Source organism: Ambystoma mexicanum, chromosome 4p (genome assembly GCF_040938575.1).
Source record: "Ambystoma mexicanum isolate Mex_15411 chromosome 4p, UKY_AmexF1_1, whole genome shotgun sequence".
Classification (NCBI taxonomy): Eukaryota; Metazoa; Chordata; class Amphibia; order Caudata; family Ambystomatidae; genus Ambystoma; species Ambystoma mexicanum.
This window is the reverse complement of record NC_090927.1, coordinates 788,208,851-788,231,698: the sequence shown is the minus strand read 5'-3', so window position 1 is coordinate 788,231,698 and position 22,848 is coordinate 788,208,851. Positions and strand designations below refer to the sequence as shown.

Here is a 22,848-nt window from a genome sequence, read left to right as displayed (position 1 = left end):
CGGTTCAGCAGGGCTCCACTGGTGGTGTCGTCGTTGCAGGTCGGCTCAGCTTCTCCCTCTTCGGATTCTTTGGTCCTGTGGCGACTTCTGAAGTTCCAGTCCCCAAAGCCCTGCTTTTATGCAGAAAACCCCCATCCATCAGTCCTAGCTGTCACTCAAACATGCTAAGTGGTGAGCTGGGCGGCTCACCACTGGGCCAATCACAGAAGAGGGCTACTTGAGTTGCCGAGGCAACTCAGTCCAGGGTGCCTAAACCCCCCCCCCCCTCCCCCCCACACACACACACACATCCTGTAGACCCAGACAGAGTGGCACCACTTTTGGAGGCTTCTGTGTAGAAGCCTGCCAAAAAGTGGAACAAAGGGCTCGACTTGGGTTGGAGTCACAGAGGCGAACACAAACGCCATTATAAAACCGAGTCCTGGCAAAAAGACCCAACCGGGGAGTAAATATTAACTAAATAACCCAGCGGTATCTTTAACATTGCACCAAAAAAAGTGGTGCGTTTAAAATGAATGGGAAAATCCCATAGGAAATATTCTGGTGGAATATTTTGCATGGTAACCACTGCCACCAGCCAGAAACTCGACGAGGGGGGACTGCACAGTGCCCCCCTGAAAAACAGACCCAGGGGCAATCTAATTACCCCTACCAGTACTTCCACAATATGATGGTTTGTACTGGTTCTGTTCACAATTTAAGACTAGCAAAGTCAATGATGACTTTACATGCCCTGGGAGACAGTAGTCAGTCCCAGGGTATGGAGTCTGTTTGGGGGCCACTATGACATCCCTGGGTTACTGCACTGGGGGTGCTGTGTAACACACTTACCAAAAATACATGAAACCCTATGGAGCAAAAGACCCCATAGCCCATAAAACACATTACAAAGTCAAAGGATATCTCAAATCATGTCTAAGAGTGGGAGAAAAAGAGTCTCACTCTTAGCAGGAGAAAAAAATAAACCCCAAAAATCCAGCAAAGCTGCTGGGGGACTCACTAGGTTTGGGAAACTAGCCTTAACAGAAAATTCTCCCTAACAAAAGTAATATGAAAACTGACTTTGCACAAGTGCACGTCTGTACATATGCTGTGCCCTACCTTTCCATCTCAAATTAAATATTTAATTTGATATGCTAAATTTAATATGTGAATAATATGTAAAGTTTACTTTGATGAAGTATCAATGTGAAGGATTGCAGATTTATGAAATAATTGTATACATTTACAGTGGATTCACAAAAAAAGGATTCAATTCCTCTCACCTGGAAAGGAATCCAAATTATCCCAATTTTCAAAAAAGGTGATCGGAATGTTGCATCAAATTATAAGCCTATCTCATTAAAGATTCCGGCAAAAAATATTTGGTGACCTATGCACGACTTTTGATGTAGTCCCTATGAAGGCGTTTTGGGAGCACTTGACCTCAGTAGAGGTCCCTGTTAATTTGGTGTCGACTATTGCTAATTTGCACCAAGATGTTGTTTTTGCGCAGGTAAGATTTGGAGTGAGTTGAGAGTGCACAGGTAGATTTCCTGTAACCAGGGTTGTTAGACAGGGGTGTGTCCTGATCTGTCTACTGTTCTGCCTAATTATTAACAAGCTATTGAATATTCTCAGCAGCAACAATATGGGTGTGCCATGTCTAGGAGGAGAGGAGTCAGGTTCCTGCTCTTCGTTGATGATGCAGTATCGACTAGCAAAACACTGAAAGGTCTACAGAAGGCCCTGACCTCATTCGGCTGTACTTTGAGTACGATGGGCCTAGTGATTGGTTGACAAAGAAATTGAGAAATATAGATCTCTGTATGAGATACTCCATTAGAAAGAGTTAATGATTGACTTTCCTGGAGCATGCATTCTGAGAAAGGCTTATAGGATAAGCAAATAGTTAAGAGCCAGTTGCTACGAACTAGAGATGGTGGTGCTTTTAATTTGTTCTCTAATCATTATAGGGGAATGCTGTTGTCCTGACCCTAGATGTTTATTAAGCCAAGGCAGTCAGCAGCTCAATAAGGGGCAGCAATCTGGGGCTATGAAAACCTCCAACCACTAAGAGGAGAGAGCCTAAACTCTTGAAATCTTTGCTGAATTTGGCCACAATACCCCCAAGGTTTTTCACTACGTTTGGATCATGGCATGTTGTGGTAAAACACAACTCAGGCCTTTGTATTTCTAGCATACATTTTGGACCAGAGAATGCCTATCTCCTTATGGAGATGTTTTCAGAGATGTACTAAACCTGGATGGTGCAAATAAACTAGCATATTTAAAATGTATCCGATTAGCTATAGATTTGCTCAGGACTCTCAGCTGCCCTATTTTCCATAAAGATCAGTTTATGGGGATCGGTTTTATTCATGTAAATTAGCATCAGTCCTGTTTTTAAGTCAAACAGGAAGAATAATTTGGGACACAAATTAGTTCTATCAGTGATTGAGGACAGTAAGGCTAGGCTGCTTTACTTGAAAGTATGTTAGGGAATTGTACCATTGGGTGTGTTTATTTTATTTATTTAGTTTTGCATTTGTAAAGTGCACAAACACCCACAGGCAACGAGGTGCTGGTTACAGGAGGGGTATGGGGGAGGAGGGAGCAAGGGAGGGGAAAGATGCAGATTGTACATAGCTTCATAGTATCATGCCATGAAGGCTTCATAGTCACTGAAAGGGGCTGGTTTTGAATTGCTTCCTGAAAGGCCAGTAAGAGGATTCAGAAAGTAGTTGAGGAAGCAGGTTGTTCCAAAGGCAGGCACGCGACCGGGTAACTGGATCCCTCAGCTCTTGTGCGTTTGAAGCTCAGTGTAGTCAATCTGTGGCTGTAGATGGTTCTAGTGGGTCTAGAGGAAGTGTGCTTGCTACGACTTTGAGAAAGGTAAGGAGGTGCAGTGTTCGAGAGACAACAGCGAGTCATCGAAAGGATTTTTTTTTTAAATTCTCTTTATTAAATTTTCCAACAGCTGTAACAAACCCCAAACCACCCCCCCTCTCCACCCTCCCCCCCCTTGGTGCTGATGCAAAGATCGTGTGGTTAATCGTCCCATCTAAGTGTTCATTCAGGGTCAATCCAGGTCCAGGAGTCTCAAGCGCTGTGGGCGCCAGCCAATCCTAAATTCATCCCTGAGAAAGGCAAGGACCTCCCTCCACTCACTTGCAAAGTCCTGTATTGCGTTGTTCATCGCATCGGAGGCCCATTCCATCGCTACTAACTCCCAAACTTTACTCAGTCAGTCCTGGAACATCGGGACACTTGTGCCTTTCCATCTTTGAGCGATGATTGTCATTGCCACCAAAGTAAGCATCACCCTCGCCCTCTCCCTACCCCTTGGGCCGCCTGTCACTGTTGCTGGCTTTAATCCTAATGGAGGCTATTCCGGGGGTATGCCTCCCTCTGCCCCAAATGCTTGTTCGATTGCCTGTTTGATGTCTTCCCAGAATGGGGCTATTTTCGGGCATCTCCACCAGATGCGTTCCGCAGTCCCCCCCAGACCACATCCCCTCCAGCAAGTTCTCGATGACCCTGGGTAAATCCTATGCAGATGAGCCGGAGTGTAATGCCACCCGTACAGTATCTTTTACCATGTTTCCCGGGTTTGCGAGGCTCTCGCCAATTTGGGGATTTTCCTCCATAGCTTTTCCCACTCCGTTTTCTCTATTTCCCTGCCCAGTATGCTTTCCCACCTTCCCATATACACCCATTGCGGCCTAGGGGTTGCGTCATCCAGGATCTTGTAGAGCTGCGAGATGAGGCCCTTCGAGCCATCATTGGTCATCAAGAATTTCTCAAAAGGAGTCGGCGGTCTGGTGGCCGCTACCCTGTTCGTGGGGTGTAGGAGCCAATGCCGCAATTGAGAGTACCTCAGCCTTTCGCCCTGCCCCACTGCAAAGTCTCTTTTGCACTCCACAAAAGTGCTAATTTCCCCTCCTATGAACATGTCTCGCACCCACCGGCAGCCTCCCTCTCGCCATTTCCTGAATGCCCCTCCCTCCATCCCGGGGGTAAAGTCCTTATTATTAAAGATAGGAGTAAACGGGGATGGATAAATTGTGATTTCCCTGCGTTGGACCAGTCTGTCCCAATTGTCCGCGACCAACTTGGTGATAGAGCTCAGGTACATATGGCCTGGCCGATGGTGTTTGTGTAGCCACAGGACCACCCTCAAAGCATGCTGCGTGACTGCTCTGTCCATCTTAACCCAGTGTTTTCCCTCCCCTTCCCGAAGCCATTCCCTAATCACCCTTAGCTGGGCCGCCTCTTAGTATTGACGGAGGTTGGGAAGTGCTAGTCCTCCACCCCTTCTTGGAGCCATAAGCAGCTGTCTGCTGACCCTTGCCCTTTTCCCCTCCCATATAAACTCGTTCGTTATCGACCGGAGCTCCTTAAAGAAGCTGGCTGGAACTGCCTGGGGGATAGCCTGGAAAAAGTAAAGGAGTCTCGGGAGAGTAACCATTTTTATTGCCTCCAGCGTCCCCAGCCAGGAAATTTGGAGATGCCTCCACTTAATGAGATCCTTTTTGATTCTCTGCAAATGAGGGGGGATAGTTCGCCCCATACCACCCTTTAAGAGCCGGAGTGATTCTCACCCCCAGGTACGTGATTCCGCCCGAGCGCCAGGCAAAGGGCGTTGACATTCTTAATTCCTCCCTCTCCTCCCTTGCCAGCGTCGGGTCCATTAATTCGGACTTGTGCATGTTAATGCGCAGACCGGATGCTTTGCCAAAGTCCTCTAATAATAGCCTGCATTGCTTACTCGATTCTATGGGGTTGGTCAGGGCGAGTAGCATATCGTCTGCGAAGGCCGCCACCTTGTGCTGTCTCCCCCCAAACGGTATCCCCTGAATCCCTTCCGATTCCCGAATTGCCTGTAAGGAGGGGTTCTAAATGGATCGCATAGAGCAAGGGCGATAAGGGACAACCCTGCTTTGTACCCCGTTGGAGTTGGAACGCTCTAGATAGGGTTCCGTTGACTACCACCCTCGCCCGAGGCCCCTCATAGTTCGCCTTAACCATCTGAAGATAAGCGCCTCCCAGCCCCATTTTTTCCATGACCTTGAAGAGGAAGGACCACTCCACCCGGTCGAATGCTTTTTCCGCGTCTAGGGAAAGCAGCGCTGCAGGGGTACCAGTCTTTTCTGCTTTTTCCACTAGATGGGCCACCCTTCTGATATTATCCGCAGTCTGCCCCCCCTTCACAAATCCCGCCTGATCCTGGTGGATCAGGTCCAAGAGGAGCCCCTCAAGCCTGTTCGCTAGAATTTTAGTGTATATTTTTGCGTCCACATTAATAAGTGCTATTGGCCTGTAGGAGGATCTCTCAAGAGGGTCCTTGCCCGCCTTCAGAATCAGAGAAATCTTGGCTTCTTTCATAGATGGGGTGATATGCCCGCTACCTTTAAAGGAGTTGAAGAGGTAGGTCAGCTGTGGTACCAACACCCCCGCAAAGGTCTTGTAGAAAGACGCTGAGTACCCATCAGGGCCCGGGGCTTTCCCTGCGGGTAGCTTCCGGATGACCCCCCCTCACTTCCTCCTCCGTTATGTCTTGCTGAAGACTGGACTGGGCCTCCCCCTCTGGTTTGCACAAGTTAACGTCTTGCAAGAATTTTTCCTGGGCCTGGTCGCAGGGGTGCTGCGACGTATATAAGGTCTCGTAAAATTCAGCCCCGGCTTCTCGCACGTCTTCTGTTAGAGTGACCCTGTCCCCCATATCTGAGTTTAGCGCCGTGATTGTATTCCTTGAGGCAGCTCCCCGAAGGAGGCGGGCCAGCAGTACATTGGCCTTGTTCCGCTTAGCATAGAATTTTTGCTGCACAAAAAGTGGGGCCCCCTCTGCTTTTTTAGTACGGAGGACCCCTAGCTGTCCCACCACCCTTCTATAGTCCCTCTGATTGGACCTACTGGGATTCGTTGCCCCTCGCCTCCTCGACCTCTGCCTCCAGCCGGGACTCCAGTGCCTGTGTTACACCTCGCCCTCGGCCGCGACGCGTTTCCCGGGTTCTGCCTCGTTGCTCTCGTATGAGCAAGAACAATTGGGGAATTCCGGTTAAAACCAAAATAAGGGACAGGAAAGTGATCGCCCTTCATAAAGGGTTACGGCGCCGGCATGCGCCCTTCTTATCGCGCTGGCAGCTGCCATGGCAAATTTCTACACGAACTACAGTATCCAGAAAACCCGTTACGTTGTAGTTCTCGGCGTTGAGAGGGGAGCCTCATTTTCAAACATTACGCCTCTTGTTGTTATTTATTCCACAGCGGCATACAGAACGCTGCTTCTGTTTAAAGTTACAACCGGCATACTTTCCGAAGTGCTCCCCCGGTATCTTGAATTGTGAAGTCCTTGTTTTCCCGTGTACCGACCCTGCCTGCACACGGACTCCTTATTCTGAATCCCCGATTGAACTGTTTTCTGACCACCCGTGTACCAGACCCCTTGCCTGCTTTCGGAACTCTTGGACACTGATTCTGCTGTGTTTCGTGACCGCCCGTGCACCAGACCCCTTGCCTGCTTTCGGAACTCTTGGACACTGATTCTGCTGTGTTTTGTGACCGCCTGTGTACCAGACCCCTGCCTGCTTCCTGGACTCTGAGACAGGAACTACTCCGGTAAGAAAATCTCTAATTGGAGCTCCATTTTCTGTGGAATTCGACTTCATTCCTAAGTGCATCTTTTGAACGCTTTGCTGCGGTGCACCATCCCGAAACCAGTGCGACCCTCGTTCCGTTCGGGGATAGCTACCTTACTAACCTCCCTATTTTTTATTTTATACTTTCGTTGTTTCCCAGGACTCTTACTTCAATCCTATTTCCATCAGGGGTAATGTATAGTTTTCTTGGTTTTTCCATACTGCAGAATTATACGTTAGCCATATACTAAGACCTCTCTACTTCATAGGTTACTCCAGTTCCTTTGGCTTAAGGGGAGATTAAACCAGGTACTACTAAAGGGGAAGAGTCTTGGGAATAAACCAGTTTCATTGTTGGCAGATTATTAACTTGTTATTCTTTCCTTTACAGCCTGGGTTTGAGACGGTCTGTTCTCCCCGCTTTTTTGATCGATCGGTCCCCTTGTCTGTACAGTTCAGCAAGTGGTCATATCGGTTTAAAGAGCTCATTCCCTCACAGAGAGGAGGCTTGGGTAGGAGGCTCCAACCCTAGCTCCTTCAAGCAACTCCCCAGCAATAGAGGTCCGGCCTGTTTACGTACTCTCCATTTCGGTGAGTAACAGCCTGGAGCTGTTTCTGTCTTTGTGCTTTGGCTGCTATGATTTCTCCCCTCATCGTAGCCTTAAATGCATCCCATCTTATATCCTCTCCCGTGTCCCCTCTCTTGTTGCTATTAAAGAACTCTCTCATCTTGCCCTCTATCTCCTCCTTACCAAAGGATCTCTCAGCAAATGTTCCGGGTATTTCCAGCCCCATAATCCCCCTCTCCTCACTCCCAGTTCCAGCTGCATTGACAATATTTTGTGATTAGCTATTCCCATGGGCCCCACCTCCACCTCCTTAACTCTACCCACCAGGTTGGCCGAGACCCAGATATAGTCAATTCTAGATTGTGTCCTGTGGACTTCGGAAAGAAAGGTGTAGCCGTCTGCAGTTCCCTCCAGACATCCCTCATACCCATGTTTGCCACTTTATCCCTTAGTTCAGCCGAGGCCACCGCCCCTCCACCCCGATTCCTAGGTGCTCCTGATCTATCCTTAGCTTTGTCCCATGCAATGTTAAGGTCACCCATTATAACTATCTGGCCCCTTGCCCAGTCGCCTATTCTCCCCATAAGGTCGCGGAGGAAGGGGTCTTGCCCCGTGTTAGGCCACTTTATCCCTTAGTTCAGCTGAGGCCACCGCCCCTCCACCCCGATTCCTAGGTGCTCCTGATCTATCCTTAGCTTTGTCCCATGCAATGTTAAGGTCACCCATTATAACTATCTGGCCCCTTGCCCAGTCGCCTATTCTTCCCATAAGGTCGCGGAGGAAGGGGTCTTGCCCCGTGTTAGGCACGTAAATAACCCCTATTGTGAAAAACTCCTCCGCGATTTTGCCTTTCACAAGTACAAACCTACCCTCTTTATCTTTTAGGGTGTCCTCCATGCGGAAATTCACAGTGCCTCTGATGGCCAGCGCCACCCCCCCCCCACTTTCGTGGGCCCGGACGCCTGAAATACCTGGTCGAACCCTCTCAGCCTCAGGCGGCACTGATCCTTACGGAGTAGATGCGTTTCTTGCAGCCCCAGAAAGTCTGGTTTACCCCGCTTCGTGAATTGCTCCAACTTTTTTCTTTTCAGCGGGGTGTTGAGGCCCCTGACGTTATGTGTTACCCATTTGAATTGTGACTAAACTGGCACTCTCGCCTATCATGACCCTTTGTCCAATCCTCTGCTCCCCCTGTTTGCACCCCTCTAGTTCCTCTGGAACGTGAACCACTTTTACCTCGCCCCTTGGACAGCACCTGAGAAGAACCCCCCCCCCTCCTAACCCCCTTCCCCCCGCCACCCTCCCAACCCCTGATGACCTTAACGCTAGGTCTTCCCGCCTCACTCCCTACCTCTCTAGGCTCCCTTGCTCTTAGAGATCCCATGATGTTTGCTTGCAGCTCCTTCTCTCCTCCTCGTGTTCCATAACAGCCTTTTTATTGTCCACCACCCCCTAAGATTGATCAAACATCAAGTCAGTCCTCCTTGTCCCTGAGACTCTCCTCCTCTGCTGGCTCCATTGCCCCCCGGGGGGCCTTGCCGTGCGGGTCTCCTCCTTTTCCCCTCGCCTGCCATCGACCATTCCCATGGCCTGGGTCGTGCTCCGCCGCCTGCCTCATGCAAGCCATTCGGGCCCTCCGGCCCTCGTGCAAGTCCCGATCTAGGTCAAATTGGAGTATGTCCGCCCCCTCCTGCATCGTGGTTATCCTCCTCTGGGAGCCGGCCCATTCGAAGACGAGGCCGAAGGGGAAGGTCCATTTATACCTGATCCCCTTTTCCTTTAGTTTCGCGGTGAGTGGTCCCCATTGTCGTCTTTTAAGCAGAGTGCTGCTAGCCAGGTCTTGGTACAATTCAATGCGTTGGTTGTTGAAGGTGATCGGCTCTTTTTGTCTGGCGGCCCTGAGAACTGCTTCTTTTTGAGCATATCTTGTAAATGCGGCTAATACATCCCGCGGCCTGGACTTAGGGTTCTTGTTGAGGAATCCCACCCTGTGGACCCTGTCCAGCTCGATCCGATCAGGCGAGGGCTCCCGCAGCAGCTCTGCATATATCTCTTGAACCGTCTCCTTCAGGTCCCTATCTTGTACCGTCTCTGGCAGAAATTTCAGCCTGATGTTGATCCTTCGGGACCTGTTTTCCATGTCTTCCATTCTAATTTCCAAGTTCCGCGTTGCTATGTCGAGCCTCTCGATCGCTTCGCTGTTCTCTGTGGCTTCCCTGCCTACTTTTTGCAGGCCTTTTTCCACTATGTCAGTTCTCTCCCCCAGCTGAGTCACTTCTTGTTTGATTTCCGCCATTGCTTGATTAATGTCCGAGCGGATCAGCTGAAATTGTTCTTGAAATGTCTTCCCCAATGACGCTTGAAGTGAGAGCAGCTCCCCGCGCAAGTCCTGCCGCGAGATTGATCCAGACGCTTCCGAGGTCTCCGTATGCTCCTGCTCCACGGTTCCCCCCTGTGTGGTCCCTCGGCCTTCAGCTGCATCTTTGCTTGCCCACAGAGTTATAATGTGGCCGGGGGCCTCCCCTTGGGGTTGTCCACCTTTGTTCCCCTTGTTTTTGTTTTTGGCTGCCATAGTTGCGGGACCAGGGCCCCGTCTGCCCCTTCTCCTGAATCCGCTGCCGGCCAGGCTAGGCCAACCTTATGCCAGGGGGAGCAAGTCTCAGCCTTGATCACTACAGTTTCTCGGCACGTGGGCGCGCTTCGTATTATGCTGGGGGAGGAGCAGGTGTCAGACCCGGGCATCCAGGTGTCTCAGCGTGTGGCCAGGGCCACAATGAGGTGGGGGGCAGATGTTAGTCCCGGCCGCCCCAGCTCCCTGTTGCCCCTGGGGGAGCGATCTTCAGTCCCGGACACCCCCTATCAATGCCGTGGGTGGGGGGCCCTCCGTGCCCAGAGTAGGGGCCTCCCCTCCGCAGCTGCACCTGACCTGAGGGGCCAATGTGAACCGGGTCCCGCACCCCCCGCCGCTTACTGCCTTTTGGTGCCGCTGCCTTGCGGCTGCCGAGCCTGGGCTCTCGCCCCCACGCCTCCAGCCGCCGTCAGTTCAGGCCGCTCCACTGCCTCGGAGAGGATTCTGGGGGGCTGCTCCCGGCCTGGTCCGGTGTCGGCGTTCGCCTGAGGCCCCGCCGATGGGCGTCGCCGTGATTCGTCTGCCCGCAGCGCAGCTCCCTAGGGCTGCCGATTTCCCTCCTCCTTGCGGCCGGATCTGACTACCGCAGCCACCGGGGGCCGCGGAGACGCGCCGATCACCTCGCCCGTCGGCGAGGAGGCGCCCAATACAGCGGGGGCTCCGACCGCCCCCCCAGTACTGCTCTGCTTCTTCCACTGCCTGGGGGGAGCGGGGACTCCGTTCCCTTCCCACCTTTGTACGCAGGGGCCCTCAGGCCCGCGGGATTCGAGTGTATGCTGGGTTGACGAACTCTGCTGTGCTATCCACGGCTGCCCCCAAGCGCGGGGGTGTCCAGACCGCCCAGGCTCTCCGCTCTTCACCGCGTAGGGGGTGGTGGAACCGCCAAAATAAGTTGAAGGGACAGGAGCGCCGTCGACACACGTCTATCTGGTGTCGGCGGCCATCTTGGAATCATCGAAAAGATTTTAAAGTTTGTGTTCTTTAACTGGAAGCCAGTGGGCAGCTCTTCTGAGTGCTGCTATGTGGTCACATTTAGAAAGGTCCATAGCCGCCCGATTGGCATTGTTCTGGATAGTTTGTAGCTTGGGAAGATTCTGTTCAGTGGTACCGGCTAAGAATGAGTTGCAATAGTCAAGGTGGGAGCCAAGAGTGGCTCTTGCTATGGTCAGGCGATCGTGTGAGGAGAGAAGGTGTTTGGTGACATTCAGGAGTTTGGTGGTGTTGGTGGCTGAAGATGCGATGGCATTGACGTGCCCGGTCATGCTGAGGCTTGAGTCTAAGTAGACACCAAATGTTTTGACACTAGAGAGGATACAGGGATGGTGCAGGCGTCGATGATAAAGGAGTGGTATGCTGGGACCAGTTTGGCTAGTTGATCTGGGGGACCGACAATGAAGATTTCTGGAAAATTGAGTACTCAGACAAATGCAAATTGTGTCAAACGACCTGGAAGACCTGAATCATCATCTTCTTTTGTCCATTTCCTACACCATTGAGAAAAAATATGTTTTTCCAGTGTTCAGAAACAATATCAGAGCAACAAGTCTTATCTTCTCCTTATGTTCTGTTTTGAAACACAATGTGAAGCATTGCTTTGGGCAATCTCACAATTTATGAAGACCATCTCGAGAGTGAGAATAAGAGCTAGATAAAAGCAGACACATTGATATGTGTGGTATATAAATAGGCCAAATACAAATTGTAATAGTATGCCACTGATAATTAAAGGTCTTCGGGATGGATTATTCTGCTTTGATTTTAAAACTGTTGTTGCCTAAATAATATTGAAATTGTTTTCACAACTATTTTTTGTAATCAGATTTGTTTTTATTCAGCGCTGTGATCTGTGCCATTGATTAAGAATGACTGCAATGAGGACTGTGCATGCGCGCGCGACGCATGCGGACCTAAACATCTCATCTCCCGGCGGCCGCTGCATTTATCCTAAAATATAATCCCTTTTTGCGACATGAAATTACCCCATCTGCTCACGAGGAGCGAAGGACACATTTGTGCAGCCGTCGCTGCATTTTGGGGACGAATCAGACCGGGGGACTCCAGTATTAGCCTGAAGACCGCTGGCGGGTGATCCGCGGCCAGTCCAGCATGAGCGGAATTGACCGCCCACCGCTCCACCTCCGAGACACTCCGACACTGAAGAGCCCGGGCAAAGGCACGCGCCGGAGAAACGCCGGCAGACCGACAGGAGGGAAACCCCCCCGGGGCGCTCCACCGGCACCGTCGGAGTCACAACTGTGGTCCCTCTCTCCTGCCTGATCCTGGAGACACCGCAGGGCGCCGGGATCAGAACGGCTGCTGCCGTCGATACACCGCATCCCCCTCGCCCCTGGCGGTGCAACGCACTCGAAGAGCCCCCTCACTCCTCCCTGAACTTCCAGAGGACCACGAGGGAAACGCTCCACCGTTCCCCACGCACAGAACCCCCATCAGCGAGACTGCATCGCCCAGGGTCGAGTCGCGGCACGACTAGGAAGATTGAGTGCCGCGCTCCCCTGCTGGTGGACAACACAAGGGCAACAGACCCAGCTACGGCGAGGTAGGAGTGTGTGTGGGGCTGGGAGTTTGCCCTGTTTCTCCCCCCCCTACACCTGGACCGGCGACAGGGCCTGTGAAGCCCATGAACGGAACTGCACGGGGCGGAGATAGGTACTTGCTAGTGCTACGCTACGGCACAATACAGCGGCACGATCACGCACTTCCTTGAAAGACTGTTTTCTCCCCCCCCCTCCCTAAGCAAGGCCTCAGCACACTTGGACTGCGGTGGGGGACACCCGCAGAACAGCTCCTACAGGGCACCACTACTGCGGGGGCAAGCTCTCCCCTACTCATACGGCACTACCCCAAAGCGCCCAGCAGCCCTGAAGGAGGGGGCCACACTCCGGAGGAACACGCTTCACTGTCTTTGACGCCACCCTCGCGTCGACACATCGTGGGCGCCCCGTATTGCCGCGACGTAACAATCTGGCCCACGCAGGGCCCCTCCAGGCCTCCTCATCCATCCTACTTGCCCGATAACGTGGAATACTTGGGCCTGCTGCCAGACCAGACACGCCACCTGCGACATGGGGAAAGAAAAAGCTAAAAGGCAAACTCTTCAAAGTAAAATGGACTTCTACACAACAGGGCCCCCCCCCCCGGCCAGGGGACTCAGACTCCAGAAGAGGAAGGTGCCAGCGAAGAGCCCCATGACCCCCCAATCTCTCTGACAGACCTCATGAAAGCTATTGGGGACTCGAGAACATCACTGGAACTCAAAATGGGAGGCCTATCACAGAGGTGTTCCTTATTCGCCAAGACCTCCGCAATCTATCAGCCAGGGTAGGTGAGGCGGAACAGAGAATTTCAAACACAGAAGACACAATGCACCGTTTAGAGCAGCAACTTACCGTGATAACTCGGAAAGTAGCCCAACTGGAATACCGTGCGGAGGACAGTGAGGGGAGGGCGCGGCACAATAACCTCAGGATCCTTGGAATACTGGAGAGGGAGGAAGGCCCCAGCGCTGAACTCTTTCTTGAGGACTGGCTGGCTCATATCTTTGCCCCCAAAAAACTGTCCAAATTCTTCTCCATGGAAAGGGCGCATAGAGTCCCCACCAGCCCACCAACTCTGGGCGCCCCGCCCAGAACAATAATCGCACGCCTGCTGAATTACCGGGACCGAAATGCGATCCTACAAATGGCAAGGGCCTCCGGCCCGATAACATATAACGGCTACAGGATCGGGTTCTACCCCGACTACACTAAGGAAGTCCAGAAGGCCCACCAATCTTTTGACTCGGTCAAGAAGAAACTTCACTCGCTCTCTATCAAATATGCTTTATTCTTCCCGGCATCGCTTAAAGCCCACTATGAGGGCATCACTCATCTGTTCTACACACCCAAAGATGCATGGGACTGGCTGGAAACCCAAGTTCTCACAGAGTCCAGAGCGAGGCGCACGCCACCGGGAACGCCCACACAGAGGCCCCGGTCCGATCGACCCTCGCCCCCTCAATCCCCGAGCAATGCAGATAACGACGTGACAGGGACCCTCACCGAAAAGGGGTAAGGACCACGCAACGGGGGGACTAATCTGCAACGTAATAACATGGGAGCGCTCAACTAGCGGCCGCCGCCCTGATGCGGCGCGGGCACGATCACAGTCAGGGTTATCCCGAAGAAGTTCACCAAGTTATAAGTTTGTTCACCAAGTTATAAGTTCAATGTTTGGGCGACAGGTGCTCCCAGTTGGGGGGGAAGTATGGGTTGGGGGGAGTTTTGGGGACTCAAGGAAACAGAATCACGAGACAAGAGGGCCGGAAACCGACGAGTACAGGCATTGTAAACGGACACTGTTTTTGGCCAGGACCGCGGACGCAGCTGTCAGCCAGTCGTCAAGCACTTCAATGCGAGGCAACCCCTGGATGTCTCCTCTGAGAAGAAACCGACATATGCTGCCAAGAATGGCGCAACTGCCACTAATCCTCCCAGACATCCCAACAAGAGGACTCACGCAGACAGGATGAACTCCAGCAAGGTGACAATAATGTCATGGAACGTCAACGGCCTCGCTCCAGCATAAAACAGAGACTGGTGCTCCAGTACCTAAACCGACACTCGCCAGACATTGCCCTCTTAAATGAAACACACTTGATAGGCACAAACACCAACTTTTTCAAAAGATCCAACTACTCGAATGTTTACCTTGCCGGATTCACGAAAGGTGCTAGGGGCTCGATGATACTCGTTCACAAGAGAGTCCCTCTCCAGGTTAGGAAGGTCAGAGCGGACCCCCGGGGTCGCTATGTACTGTTGCTGGCAGACATCTGGGGCGAGAAGTGGGGCCTGGCAGTGATCTATGCCCCCCCCACGCTGACGAAAGAACTACTCTCGGAACTACAGAGCTTGCTCCTGGAAGAAGAGGCTGATATGTGGGTGCTTGGAGGGGACTTTAATGAGGTCAGGAATATTGCAGTCGATAGAACCCATAGGAGATCTGGAACTCGCCCCACCTCCACACCGCTCGCCGCGTAAGCCGAGGTCATGGGATTGTCGGACACATGGCGCTCACTCCATGGTGCGAGGCAAGGTTCTCCTTCTATTCGGGTGTCCACAAATCGTTCTCCATGATTCATTACGCCTTCATCCCACGCAATATGACCCATAGGCTTCTCAACGCTGAATTCCTTGCGAGCGGAATTTCGGACCACTCCCCTCTCCTTCTAACGGTTAAAAACTCCTGCCGCCGCCCGGATCGTAACTGGCGCCTCAACGCATACCATCTCCGTCTTCCCGAAATTGCTGAGGAGCTGGAAAGGAAGACAACGGAACATTTCGAACTCAATGAAGACTCCGTGGACTGCCCGATTTCGATCTGGGAGGCGTACAAAACAGTCCTCCGAGGGCAGGCTATCTCCGCGGTTTCCGCCTACCAAGAACGCCAGGTCCAGAAGGTCAGAGAAGCAGAGGCACACGTCTTGGAGTGTGAACGACAAATCCTAATACACAACACCCAAGAAGCAAAGGAGGCAATGCTCACGGCGCAAGACGCCCTCAGCAACTTATCTCTAGACAATGCACGAATCGCCCACCAATTAGTCCGGAGCCAAATATACGAACGGGTCGACAAGGCTAACAAGACTTTGGCCTGGTTGGAGAGACGCGAACTAAACAAAAGACACTTAAGGGCAATCAGATCTCCAGATGGAACACTGTTGACAGAAGACTCTGATATTGTCGAGGCATTCGCAACCTACTACAAAAACCTCTATACCCCACCCATTGGGAACCCACCAATTGAACCCTCACGCTACCTCGACCAAATCGAGCTCCCGATACTTCCACAGCACCAATCAGATATCTTGAATGCTGATATCACCGACACCGAGGTGCAAGAAGCGCTAGCACAACTCCAACCCGGGAAAACCCCGGGCCCCAATAATAGGTTCCCGACAGAGACATGGAAATACCTCGGAGGCATGTTACCTACCCACATGCACCGCATGTTCCTACGCAGCAGAGAACTGGGAGCTCTCCCCCCAGACCTCAGGAAGGCATGCATAGTTGTCATACACAATCCCGGGAAACCCCTAGAGGAATGCGCCTCCTATCGTCCGATATCCCTGATTAATGGCGAAGCAAAGGTCCTCGCCAGAACACTAGCTAACCGACTACTGCAGGTGATTGAGACCCTCGTCCACCCAGACCAATGTGGTTTCATGCCTAATAAATCAACTAGAATTAACTTACGAAGAGTCCAATTGGCGCTGTCCAGGGCAAAGGAAATTCCAGCAGTCATTTATATCATGGGTAAAACTCCTATATGCATCCCCGGAGGCCACAGTGAGGGTGAAGGGCAGGTCCTCCAAAACATTTCCCTTGGGTCGGAGCACGAGACAGGGATGCCCACTTTCCCTATTCCTCTTCCTCCTGGCCATCGAACCACTAGCGATTGAGCTTAGAGTTAATACCACCTGGACCGGTTTCGTTTGGCCGGGTGGGGGTGAAGACCGCCTTTCGCTCTATGCGGATGACCTGCTCCTATACCTCAGTAACCCGAGTATCTCGTGCCCGGCTGTCTCCCTCATTCTCAGGGAATATCAGTACTTTGCGGGCCTAAAGGTTAATGATGCCAAGACCATATTCGTCCCGATTCAGGGTGGTGAGTCTGCGATCCCGGAGACCTGCCCATACCATGTCTCTATCAGGGATTTTAAATACCTGGGTATACGGGTTGACCCGACGCTCGATGGGTTCCTACGACTTAATCTACAACCTGTAATCGAGCGGTTCAACAGAGACACCCCCCATTGGCAATCACTTCCCCTATCGCTAATGGGCCGAGCCGCGCTATTCAAAATGATGACCCTCCCCAGACTGCGGTACGTTCTCCAGAATGCCCCACTCCCCATTCCCCGCGAAACCTTCGCACTCATTGACAAGAACCTGCGCACACTGCTATGGGGTGGGAAATAATCCAAGATTGCCCTTGATACGCTCCAGAGATCGGTGTGGGATGGGTGCATTGGTTTACCCTGCATACGCACCTATTACCTGGCCACACAGATGGGAGTAGTGAATGACTGGATGCACGTGGACCCCACACTACCACACACCCAGACCATGGCCCCGCTAACACCGCTGCAAATCCTCTACGCCACCCATGATCAACTCCCGGCGCTGCCCAAAATGACCCAACACATCCGTCGTGCCTGGCGGGACGCACATAAACTAATCTGCTGGAACGGACAGCCAACACTGACACAACCCATATGGCACAATGCGCTCCTCCCGGAACTAGTGAAAATGGGCTCCTTTGGCCACTGGCAAGCTAAAGGGATACACACACTAGCACAGGTGATACAAGGGGGTTGCCTCCTGAGTTTTGAGACCATGCGAGAACAATTCGACCTGGCACCCATCTCTTCTAAGGTCACCTCCACTCTCTATCAGGCCCTTAACTCGTTTGGGGCTGCGCAGCTCGATGGGCTCAAGGCAAAGTGGGAAAGGGATGTAGGTCCCCTGGAACCTGAAGATTGGGTGGAGGCATTAATGTCCCCCAGAGAAATTGGTATAGAATCTAAGCTTAGACTAATACAGCTGAGGATCCTTCATCGCTCACACCACTCATGCACTGTAATGGCCAGATGGGGTGGAATAGAAGACGGGACATGTGCTTGATGCAAAAATGAACCCGCCACCTTCTACCATATGATATGGGACTGCCAGGTGATACAGGCCTTCTGGGTGCACTGTGTTAACACAATCTCAGCTGCTCTGGCGACACCAATCCCTACAGATCCCAAGATGGTACTCCTGGGCATCGGGATGAAGTAGACCTGTCTAAATACGAGAAAATGTTTTTGACAATTGCGCTGGGGGCAGGCAAAAGACTTATTGCGGCCAATTGGGGATCAGCCGACCCACTGTGCTTGAACCGTTGGAGTAATGAGTTGGACAGGTGCGCAGCCTCGGAGCGCCGGATCTACAACGCACGGGGTTGTCCCCGCAAATTTGAAAAAATATGGGGTAAATGGCTCGACGCTAGCTGAGACCTGCGGGTGGGGGTGCATCAGCAGCACTGTTAGCATTGTTTGCCTGCCTTGGCCTATTTCTGTCTTACGGCCTCGTCCCCGTGGGCCCATGTGTGCTGTTATTATTGCCTTTCTCATATGTATGCCGCTGATTCATGTCTCATTTATGTTCATTCCTTTATGTTATGTTGTTTAAACTCAATAAACAGAGTTATAAAAAAAAATGACTGCAATATCTGTTGTATGTGATTTAATGGTGTGTTATCATCTAAATAAATCTGATTGGTCGATGCACTGAAATAACCATGGGCAGATACAGGACAAATTTAGTACTCTTTGCAAATGTTTCCTCACAATGTTTTCCCTGTTCCAACGCATGATGACTTTAGCATAAAGCATATTTCATGTGGGCTATTCCATTTATTTTATGCCATTAATTGTTATTTTATGATGGTAAAATAGGGTTGCTAATAATGATCTATATTTCATATCTTAGATTTACCAACTGTAGAGGAATTGATGAAACCTATTAGAGATGGTCCAGCTTTTCCTCGAGGCTTTGACCTGGAGCCTGCAAGGTACATAGTTTGTATTTCTAATAGTTACCTCAATGTTTTTGTGTACATATATGACATTGTCATGCATAGTCCTATTGTTTACTGTCTTTTGCTTTGATTTGCATGCATTATCTTCAGAATATCAACAGTACAATTTGTGTCTGTGTCCTTCATTGCTAATCTCATATCACACTCCATAACAGATTGCTAATTTCTATACAAGGCTTTCACAATTAACCTTTAATATTTACAAATAATTGCAAGTTACGTTAACTGCTCACAACTGAAATATATGCCTGTGCTCTTTTTCTATTTCAGTTTTTTGTAGCACAAACTGTAAATTAAATTGCACCGAAGTCCTATTTGCCTTGCTCAGCATTTTCCGAAATGGGTTTTGGTGAATGTTAAGAAGTATGAGATGTTTTTATGACTGCCATTCAAGTGGACCTAAGAGAAACCCTACTGCATTTAATATTCACCATGAAAGAAAATAGGATGCACAATTTAAATTGGTTTTGGGTGGTGAATATATTTCTGGAACTTTCAATAGACGGTAATAGGGAAATTAAGTATTCAATAGCCTGGAGAAGACCCCCTTTGGGTATGATGCATGCTAAATAGATGAAGAAAATGCAGATCAAGATGAATGATAATGTCTGATCTTGTCCATCAGATCATTTAGAAATGTACATGAAGCATATAAGCAGCAGGCAGTCAATTTGGCACTACATTTCAGCTGTGAAAAGCAACCATTGGAATCACTTAGGATTTGGGGCTTATAGTTTTCAGTGGGTTTTGGGGAGATCGATTTGGTGCCTGTGGTGTGAATTCTCCGGACCCAGGTGAGTACATTTAATTCCAACATTCTTGTCCTATTAACAGCCTAAAAGATTGCATTTTCTTTTTTTTTTTCTCCAAAAAAGTTTACTTACATGGTAATTCTTCCAACCCCACATATACAGATCTCTCACACAACTGAAGACTGTGATATCTTCAAATGCTTACTTTTTGGAAGTCCTGAACTCTTACCCCTTTTACTGCTACTTTTACTTATGCTACTACTACTAGTCATAGTGGGTGTACTAATTTTTTTTTTTAACTTGTTTATTTTTGGTTAGCGCACAGGAAAACAACTTAGCATATCAGTTCAACACTTTGTAACAGCATTAACATACAGTTGTATATCCCCAGACACCCGCTCCCACCCTTTAGTTCCGGCAGTCTTCTGTGGACTGTCTCTTCGCCCATTAAGTCCAATTCCTGACTCATTCACTCCTGTCTTCCCCTACACCGCTTCATCTTCCTCCTTCCTCTCCGAGCTTACGTCATCAGATCCTGATTCTGGCTATCCTCTTCCGGGGCCTGCTCCTCTATCGATTGAGTCTGTTCCCTGTCTGCCGCCCGCTGGGCATATGTCACTAGGCACGGTTTGTATGTCAGCGCCGGGAAGCGCAGGTCATAGTCTATCACCGGCGACCAAATGTTTGTGAAACTGTGGAGGCGGCCCCTATTTGCTGCCATGATTTTCTCAGCAATGAAGATGTCCCAGATTTTCTACCACCACAACACCGTTAAGGGGCCTTCCGGAGACTTCCATGTCCGAGCTATTGTGATTTTAGCAGCCAAGAGCAATTGTGTGATGAGGGCTGCGAGCGCGCCCGATTTTGGGTAGATGTCTGGAATCGGGGTCCCCAGCAGGAGTGGTTCTGGTTCTAATGGCAACGAGATCTGGGTTATGTCTGCGATGATAGCTATACACTGGGCCCAAAAGACCGTCACCACCGGGCATGACCACCACATGTGTAGATAAGAGCCTGGCGAACCACAGCGACGCCAGCACTGTGGGTCCAGCGACTGATTGAGGTGGTGTAGTTGAAGCGGTGGGAAATAACATCTCAAGAGCAGTTTATGTGCGCATTCTCGGTTGGTGATGCAGAAAGAAGATGAGTGCGTGCGGGACCAGATATCGGTCCAGTCTTGATCCTGGATTGGATGCTCTAGGTCTTTCTCCCACTGCGACATATATGTCGCTCTATTTGACAATGGGTTCACCTGGAGTAATCGATGCAGCGCCGAGATCTGCCCTCGGGCTGGAGGGTCTGCCACTGTTAATTCCAAGGCGTCCAGGTCCCGGGTGGCCGCCTCTCGCGTCTGGGGATGTGAGCACCAGTGCCTGATTTGGCAGTATGAAAACCTGTCTGACTGAGAGATTAAACGCACTTTTGCATTGGGCGAATGTCAGCGGCTGGGTTCCTTCGAACAGTTGGCTTAGGGAGCTGAGGCCTCCAGCGATCCAGTTTTTAAAGTTTGAGGGGGAAGATCCAGGTGAGAACGCCGGATTGTGGAAGACCGGAGCTGAGGGGCCCAGGTCTCTCGGGATATCTCTGGATTTGCGGGCCCAATCCCATGCCTTCAAAGTCTGCTTAGTCGATGACAAAATAGCTGGCCACGACCGCCGCAGTGAAGTCGGCAGGTGCAAGAGAAAGAGCAGGGGGGGAGGTAATCGGGATTGTTCTATGTCCATCCATTTGGGGCGCCCTGACGCTATGGTCCAAGCCCGGGTGTGAGCTATCTGCGCCGCCATTTGGTATTTTTGGGGGTCAGGGACCCCCAAGCCTCCCTGGTCCGGGGCACACAGCACGGTCCTCCGCGGGATGCGAGCTTTCTTTCCCCTCCATATGAATTCAAATATCTTCCTCTGAAGTCGCTGCAGCTGGGGGCGAGGGACTATGATGGGAAGAGCTGAGCAGGCGCATAGAAATCGTGGCAACAAATTCATCTTACATGCCGTGATACGACCTATTAGGGATATTTCCTGCTTGAGCCAGGCGTCTAGGTCTTTTTCCAGCGTTTTCATCAGGGGCGGGAAGTTTATCCGATAGATGTCTCCAGGGTTAGCGGGGATCCGAACCCCGAGGTAGGGGATGGATGTGTCACTTAGTGGGATCGCGCACTGGGAGCTGAAGGATGCCTTTTGTCTCTGATCTAAGCCTATCCCCAACGCTGTTAATTTCACAAAATTGATGGCAAATCCGGACACCTTCCCGAATCTGTGGATTTCTGCGAGGGCGGCTCTTAAGGACTGGGAGGTGTCTGTAATGGTTAGCATCACGTCATCAGCGTAGAGCGCGATCTTGTGCTGGGTGGGGCCCGTACTAATTTATTTTTTTGTGTTCAATAATTATTTAAAAACAAAATGTATTGCACATGATTTCAAAATCTAAGAGCGAGGTTTAATTGAAATGTACAAATGCAACTACAGTTTCAAGCCAGGTTGTAGGCAAGACCAGTATAAACCAATGCATCTATCACCAATGAAATTGTATGTTATAGTAACAGCAGTATATTTATCCAGTTCCCAAACTCAATATAAAGAATAATAGCAAGATCGAATGGGAGGATGTGAGAGGTGACCTCCCTGAAGTTCGTGAGTGTGAAGTTTACATTGGGAGGATGAAGAGGAGGGGAAAGAAATATGAATATCAATGACCGAATCATAACCAATGGGTGTTATTACTGGTAGGTGAGGATGCACATCTAATCACATAAATGATGAAAGTTCCCTGATATTTCCTGTAACACTTTGGCCCTCATTACAAGTAGGGCGGTATTCGTCAGTAAATCCGCTGGAATACTGCCCAGTGGAATTACTGTTACAGCCACTTTGTCCGGCAGGAATACTGCTGGATTACAAATGGCTGTGGCAGAGTTAATCCCCATTTTTTGAGTGTCCTTTGGCCTGTATGTGGCATTTTTGACGGAATTACTGCTGTAGTAATTTCACCAATTTAGACGATTTTCAGCAGAAAGTGGGAGGATTTACAGAGGTAAATCCTCCAGCATAATGCTGGATGTAAATCCCCCTCCTGAGGGCCATACTCATAGTATGGCGGAGCAGGAAAAGCGGCAGTAATTCTATTTCCGCCAATTTATTCCTGCACTACCATACTTGTAACGAGCCTTTGACTATTCCTTGAATCTTGTAGGCAGGTTTTTTTCACTGATGGTTAATGGGCCTAGTGCCATTAAAGACAGCCTATTTTATACTCTGGTCGAAGACCGTATTAGTGGTGGAATGTTGTTCTTCGCTAATCCCACTCCAGAAACATTTCCCTTTAGTCCAGTTTATGAGCACATGTTTAACATTTACATCTGGGCAATTACAGTGTCAGCCGGTACTGTTTCCAAGTAGTCTCCGTTTAGCCCTGTTTTCCCGGTTCCAATAAAGCCAATATGGTAGTTTTTGCTAGGAATACACCATTTACTAGCTTTAATTATTGAAGGGGGTTATCTTTGTTTAATGTTCCTTAGTCAGATCTTTCCTTAGTTCCAGTTCCCAGTATCTGCTATGTTTATTTAGGAAGTGGTGCATGTCTTCATTGAATTATGTGTAAGGAGGATGCTGATGGTGCTGTTTTGAGATATTTAGGAAAGTAGC

At 50.3% G+C, this 22,848-nt stretch overlaps 1 protein-coding gene across 3 annotated transcripts in view; it reads left to right on the top strand.

The window, feature by feature from the left end:
- Positions 1-22,848, top strand: part of CEP162 (centrosomal protein 162) — a 2,248,134-nt gene that overhangs the window by 823,197 nt on the left and 1,402,089 nt on the right. For all 3 annotated transcript variants that reach the window (XM_069606335.1, XM_069606333.1, XM_069606334.1), the window contains one exon: positions 18,350-18,431. In XM_069606335.1, coding sequence (XP_069462436.1) covers positions 18,350-18,431 — 82 coding nt within the window. The remainder of the gene's footprint in view (positions 1-18,349; positions 18,432-22,848) is intronic.